The sequence below is a fragment of the Babesia bigemina genome, scaffold Bbigscaff_76595 (assembly GCF_000981445.1).
Source record: "Babesia bigemina genome assembly Bbig001, scaffold Bbigscaff_76595".
Classification (NCBI taxonomy): domain Eukaryota; phylum Apicomplexa; class Aconoidasida; order Piroplasmida; family Babesiidae; genus Babesia; species Babesia bigemina.
This window is the reverse complement of record NW_012237332.1, coordinates 1-7218: the sequence shown is the minus strand read 5'-3', so window position 1 is coordinate 7218 and position 7218 is coordinate 1. Positions and strand designations below refer to the sequence as shown.

General features: G+C 46.0%; 1 protein-coding gene across 1 annotated transcript; it reads right to left on the bottom strand.

The window, feature by feature from the left end:
- Positions 1–964: 964 nt before the first annotated feature.
- Positions 965–7195, bottom strand: BBBOND_0005630 (hypothetical protein, conserved; the record flags this gene model as incomplete). Its single annotated transcript, XM_012915389.1, has 1 exon — positions 965–7195. One exon carries the CDS (start codon positions 7193–7195, stop codon positions 965–967), a length of 6231 nt encoding a protein of 2076 aa, XP_012770843.1.
- Positions 7196–7218: the final 23 nt, after the last annotated feature.

The window sequence follows — 7218 nt, the reverse complement described above, 5'->3', positions numbered from 1 at the left end:
TACTTAACCAGGCCAACGCGGATTACGCCACCCCGCCGGTGACTCGCAACACACGACTTAGGTCACCCGCCGCGGCCCTCACGGCCGCCTACGTTAGCAACCAAACACCTAGCCGCACGTGACACTGACTCAATGGGCAACGCAGACGCCACTCACAGTCAACGCACAACTCAACGCACCAGGCAATCAACGTGCCACAACACCTACCAAATTACGGTTCATGTGCTAGCTTAGCACTTTGCCTGGTTGCTAGGTTAGCACGTTGCCTGGGTGCTAGCTTATCACTTTGCCTGGGTGCTAGGTTAGCACTTTGCCTGGGTGCTACGTTAACACTTTGCCTGTGTGCTAGGTTAGCACTTTGCCTGTGTGCTAGGTTAGCACTTTGCCAGTGTGCTTGCTTAGCACTAAGCCTGGTTGCTAGCTTACCACTTTGCCTGGGTGCCAGCTTAGCAGTTTGCCTGGTTGCTAGGTCAGCACTTTGCCTGGATGCCAGCTTAGCACTTTGCCTGGGTGCTAGCTTTGCACCTTTCCTGGTTGCTAGGTCAACACTTTGCCTGTGTGCTAGGTTAGCACGTTGCCTGCGTGCTAGGTCAGCACTTTGCCTGCGTGCTAGGTCAGCACTTAGCCTGGGTGCTAGCTTATCACTTTGCCTGGGTGCTAGCTTATCACTTTGCCTGGTTGATACCTTAGCACTTTGCCTGTGTGCTTGCTTAGCACTTTGCCTGGCTGCTTGCTTAGCACTTTGCCTGGGTGCCAGCTTTGCACTTTGCCTGGGTGCCAGCTTTGCACTTTGCCTGGGTGCTAGGTTAGCACTTTGCTTGGTCGTTCAGTCGTAACCTAATCTAGGTGCTATTTAGTTCACAGGTTGCCGCTAGAGTAATTCAAAACATTAGACTACGTTTGTCGGTTAGGTGAGTAGGTGAGTAGTTACGTGAGTTACTGTGAATTACAGACGTGATTACAATTACGGTTGCAGGTAGGATATCTTGGCAAGCCTTCCGACTTGCGCTGCAGCCAACAATGACTGCGCCGTTATCCTGTGCGATGACGGTATCCTCAGGTGTGAGCGTATGTGGAGCACATCCAGCCTGCCAACCATTACGCAGATGAGGTAGAGGAATGAGGCGGACCAGAGCGCCAGCACTAGGTAGGTGAACGGTTCTCTGATGGTCCAAATGAAGTTGTCACATTCCTCAAATAATTTGGTGAAATATTGAGATTTCAGCAGATTACTCAGTTGTGTATGGAAACTAAGGCAGAATTTTCTGTTAGTTCCATACAGCGTTTTTGCGTTGCCAAAAGTGAACCCGTATTGGTAGAACGTAGTCATCACTCCACGACAGCTTATCAATGCGTTGCACTTGCAGCTGTATTCGACACCGTGCTTTCCCGGCTTGCACGAACATTTCGTACAACCGGAGCCTCCACAATCAATCTGCTGGAACGCATCGAGCAATCCTTTCAGGTAACTGTAGAATGTCCACGGTAGATATACAGCCCATGAGAGGTAGAGATCGGCGTGCTTTTTGGCGAGGTACGTGTACGCATCGGAAGATGTGGAGCAGAGGTAGGGAGCGCATTGGCTGTATAAATCCGAGCACGAGTTCTCTCTTGCTAAGCTTGAGAGGTCAGTGTTTTTAGCATCCGAATGTTTAGCGCTATGCGCGATCTCTCTATTGCAGTAAGATTTAAGTAGAGCATCTGTGAGTTTGCTGGGCACTTTATATAACGCAATGGAATTACTAGTGATATTTTCCTCGAACGCTTCTCGCAATTCCGTGACTCCGTTGTTGTGATTTGACGTAGGGGTACTGATGCACTGTGCAAGCGACAACGCAAATTCGAAGTGCTCTGACAATGTGGATGGAGGTTTAGGCGTCAAACTAAATAGCGACGTGATATATGAATTGTCGAAGAATTTGGCCAGCACGTTACATAGCTCTTTACCCGTCCTCGTACTTCCTGAGAAGCTTCTGAATCCGAGCGGCGTTAGACATGGTTGCCCTGGTAGTTTCTTAGGGCAGTTGGCGCACACTGATTTGCAGCCTATGTTGGTGAGACGGTGAGGTAGCAGACCAGGAAGGCAGTCACGAAGATACGACATTAGAGGTGACGTAGGGTAACAATCAAGCTGCTGTTTGGCGGAATGCTCACGGCAATTCCAATTGGAGTATTTTACATTTTTGCCGTACTGGCAGTCATACCAACCACGGTATGCAGCGCTTAGGCCGCATTGGGCATACATGAATCTCAGGACAGGGAACAGCCGTCTTAGAATATCGAGGAGCATCTGTAAGCAATCCTCCCCGGTTGACGGATAACGGAGACCCAATGAGTTGGTAGAGTAGTCGACGGCGTATATGGTGTATGAGTCTCCCGTGCCTAGGATGGTGGTGAGAATATCATGGGATTGTGAACAGATGTCGGTGAGCGCTGTTAGTAATGGATTATAATTAATGTCATGTGGATACGCCGCAATGGGTTCGTCGCTAATAACCGCAGCAGATAATTCGCCGTCTGTGACCTGCTTTTCTGGATCGACGAACAGTTCGCTGACAGCCTCATGTAACATCTCGTCAAAAACGTTGTTGCACGGCAGCCCGGACATCCAGCACAGCATTTCATATATGTTACATGGCATTCTAGGTCTAGGGTTGAGAACCAAGTGACGTACCGAGTAGTAGTCATTCAAGTGAGTGTATAGGCATTCAAGAACGTTAAAGAGATTGAACGTGCCAATGTTTTTTGTGATGCGCTCATTTAGATGTTCATTGTCGTTGCCGGAAATATTTTTGGCAAGCAATCTTGCAATCTTCTCACCCATCATCGTTTCCATGTTCCGCAGTTGACCATCTTGTGAAGTACGTCCTTTAGCAACATCGTAGCCCATATGTGTCAATAGAACACCCGGACCTGATGTTAAATGGATTTGGCTTGCAGGATAGTTTTTGGAGCATTGGTCCCGTAAATGCGTCAGCCCACTATGTAGGATGGGCAAAACGCTCCAACATACTTTGGCGCACTTCACAGCGTCGTCAGTCAACTTGTGATCCTTTGCTGCATTTGTCCATAAAAAGCCATCCGAAGCGCCATCATACATATTAACGTAAGCCTTTCCCAGCACCGACGCCAGGTCAGCGAACCCCTCCTTGAACGCCTGCGAGAGCACGGTCGTGGGTTGACCAAATTTACCAGGCGCCAACTTATCTAATTCGTCAGTAAGAGCATCTAAATTGTTACAAAACTCGTGGTCGAAGTGTTGAGATTGCACGAGTTTGGCGAGCACTTTGCGAAGGGCCTCCTTGGCAGGCGTAATGATTTTGTAATCGGAGGTGAGATCCTTTTGCTTCTCCAGATATTCAAGCGATGCCTTTAGGCATGTATTAAATTTGTCAGCCGCCTGGCTCATCGGATGGATTTTCCGCAATCCCTGCACAGTGAACGACGTAGCGTCAATGGCGCCGAGCGCTTTAATACCGCCGACGAACTTCTCATCGAATTTCTTCATGAACCCCTTGAGTCCGATATTCAAATCGCTGTTAACGTCTATAAGCAGCGGTTTTAATTCGCTCTCGGTTTTCTTGGCGAATGCTTTGAGCAATGCGTCTATTGAGCTAACGTACTGCCTGCGGGCGTGGGTGGAGAGTTGTTGCTTAACATCTCCCACCTGTCTATCCAGGTATTCATAAAGCTCGTCAATGCACCTCTCTTGTAGCACTTTCGTGTCGGTGTTGATAAACGTCTCGGTGGCTTTGATGATTTTATCCAGTGTCTTGCTTTGCAGGGTGTGAAGTTGGTCATGAAGATCTTTAAGCTGCTTGTCAATAAGATTATCTGCGAGATTATTTAATTGCGCATCGATGTCTTTCGTGTGGTTCCTAACATAACCGCACATATATTTGAGGTAGTCTTTCACATCTTTAATATTTGTGGTTTGCAAGTTATGAATATCTTCCTTGATCGTCACGAGGCCTTTGACACCATTGTGGCTCCCTTTTATATCTGACTTGAGGGTAACTGGATCTCCAGTATTGAGCAGAAGAGACACGTCTTCTAGGTAGGCATTGACGTCGTTGTTAGAACCGCCATCTTTGACAAGATCCTTGACTTTGTCGGTGAAGGAGTTGAGGTTGGTGGTGATTTTTTGATTTAAGGTTTCGAACATTTGGCCGTCAAACGTTCCATCGCCGCCACCTCTTCCGTTATTAACATTTTGCAAACAGTCTTTTCCGTTCACCGTTGTCTCGATAGCCTTGATCGCCTTGGGTAGTTCGCCTTCTAGCTTGTTTGGGTCACCACTTGTGAGGCTATCTTGTTTAACTTGCTGTTCATAATTAGTGAATTTACCTGTCGCAAGATTAGATATTTTTTGCGCTGCACCTACAGTAGTCGTGCCATCCCCGCCGATCTCCTCGTCGAGCACACTTTTGGTACCGGTTCCACCGCCAGTTTTGATATCGCCTTCTTTGAAATTTTTCTCGTAGGTAGTGTGGAAATTGGACATGACGGTTTTGAGGTCATAGTTGTTATCCCCTACGCCGCTCGTTTTGAAGATTGTATTTGGGATGGTAGTATTTTTAAGTTCCTCAAGTTTCTGGTTAATTTTCTCAAACTGAGTCACCAACGCCTGCAGGCCTCTAGAGTTTGGCTGGTCATGGGATAGACCGTAATTCTCATTACCGTCGTTCTCGGTGTCTTTTTGAACACCGGTTCTAATGTGTCCAACTTTAGCATTGATAGCACCGGCTACCTCTCCAATTTCTTCTTTAACCTTTTTCTGAATTGCTGCCATTACTGCTTTTACCAGCTTGTCAGAGTGAGAAGATATAGCTTGAGCCATCGAAGAAAAATATGTCAGCAATGATTCTACGTCCTCTTTGGTCATTTTGTCTGCTGTTTTACCAGTGATTTTATCTTTCACCGACGAAATACCAGTCAAAACTGTCTGCAAATCTTCCCACTCCGTGTTGCCCAGAATAGATTTCAGATCAGCCAGATTGGGTAGCGTTTTTAAGTTGCTAACCTTGGCTAGTGATTCGAGTGCCTCAGAGATTCCGTCTTTAATGGGAGATTTACCAAGCTCATAGTCTAGGTTGACCCCACCGGCATACAGAGCAACTCTTTCTAACATCACAGAACCTATCCTTCGCATCGAATCTTCAACTTTTTGCATTATGTGCTGGTCCAGATGCTCAAAGTAGGTTGTAAGCCGAGTAAACGCATTTTCAGTGCGCATTGCCGGAAGCAATTTAATTTTAGAATCGAGACTACCCTCAATGCTATTTAAATTTTGCAGCTCTCTGACTTTATTTACATTGTCGTAAATATTTTCGACAGCTGCCTGAATTGCTCTATGTGTAGCTCTAAGTTTCTCTAAAAATTCAACGGCACCTGACGTTATTATACTGAGTGGCCCGCTAATTGCCCCCTTCAACGTCGTCAAATCCTCCTTCACATCCCCTTCCAACTTAATCCCTAATGCCTTAACCGCATTCTTTATCTCTTGCTTCACCTTCCACAAATCCTGTTTCAGCGCATCGTCCATCCTTTTCACCGCCGTCAATGCCTCCCTGACCAACTCCGCAACTTTCTGCTTTGTAGCCAACGCCTTCCCTCGTAACTCTTCAGCTTTGCTTTTCAACTGCTCAGCTGCATCTTTTACGCCTCCTTTAGTACCAACGTCTTTCTCAGTATCCCCTCCATTCAACTTCCCAACTATCTCATCACACTTCTCCTTCGCCAATCTAACGGCCGCGTCGCCCGCTTCTTTCCACTTCTCCAACTCGCTAACTTTTGTGCCGAGTGCCGTTTCAAGTTTCGTAATTTCAGCAAGCAGACTCTTTTTATGGTTGGGATTTTTGCTTCCCGCATCCTCATCGATTTCTCTTCTAATTTCTTCCACTTGTTTGCGTAATGTTTCCTTGATGATTTTTTTCGCCTCCTCCATCCACTGCTTTAGTTCCTTCACCAACCATTCGAGTTTCAAATTCATTGCTCTGAGTTCCTTCAAAATCAATGTAACAATGTTTTTCAAATCTGACACTAGCGTCGTTACTCGCTCACAAACGTTCTTTCTTACGCCACTTCTTAGGTTTTCGAGCGTATCTGTCGTGACCTTAATCGTCGCATCTAAGTCACTCCGCTCCTTCTGAGCCAACGCCTTGAGCCTCTCGCTCTCGTGCTTAACATTGCCAATGGAATGTCTAACTTTAGTCTCTATTTTGTCATTCAAGTCTGTAATACATTTATTCATGTCTGTTTGTGTTTTAAGATTAAAAGCTGTGTTGAACGTGTCGGCTGCCTGCTGGCATTCCGTCAGTTTATCTCGCACCTGTGTCTCGGCTTGCTCAACTGCATCATGTGCAGCGTCGTCCGGTACCTGAATAATAGCATTAAGACCATCAAGTAACGTACCTTTTTCTGCCTTGACGTATTTTAAGAGTGTCCTTATTGGATTTCTAATGGAGGTATTAGACTGCTCCACTCCCTTATTATACCTCCCCACCCCTTCGACCACCTTCACAATCGCATCATTAAAACCTTTTTTACCGCCGTGTTTATTGGCGTTAAGAATGTTAATTGCATCATCTAAAGAATTTTTATGCTGCCCTAAATGCTCTTTGATGTTACTGAGCACACCACTCAAAAATCCCATCACCGCGTCACACAGCCTGTCCAGGTCAGAGTACACAATGCCAGAGCCGTCGTAGCCTTTGGAGTCTTTATCGTAACCAAGAAACGTCTGAAGACCGTCACATAAATTATCTAAGAGATTTTTAGGATCATTTGACGCATTTTTAGAATTCTCATAAAATCCACAAAGCTTCTCCACTTTCTCCAAAACCTCCAACTTGGACTGCAATTTGGCTGAGTCAGCAGAGGGAGAGGGGGAAGAAGGAGAGGGATTAAGAGGGTTATTAAGGGTATTAACTTGTTCACTAATTACAGCAATTTGACTAGTAACTTTATCTTTAAGCTCACTAATTTTCTGGTTTTCACCAGCCTGGTCAGCAGAGTTGACAGACACAGAAAGGGTAGTAACATGAGAATCGTAAACATCATTTAAGTCAGTTTTTAGGTCTGGATTAGTGTCGAAACAAGCTTTAATAGCATTCTTAACGGCTTTCTTAACACTGTCACTTTCACCAACAAAAGCGCCAAGCTGTGCAGCAAGGTGACCAAGGCTAATGAGCATGGAGTCAATGTCCTGCAAGACTG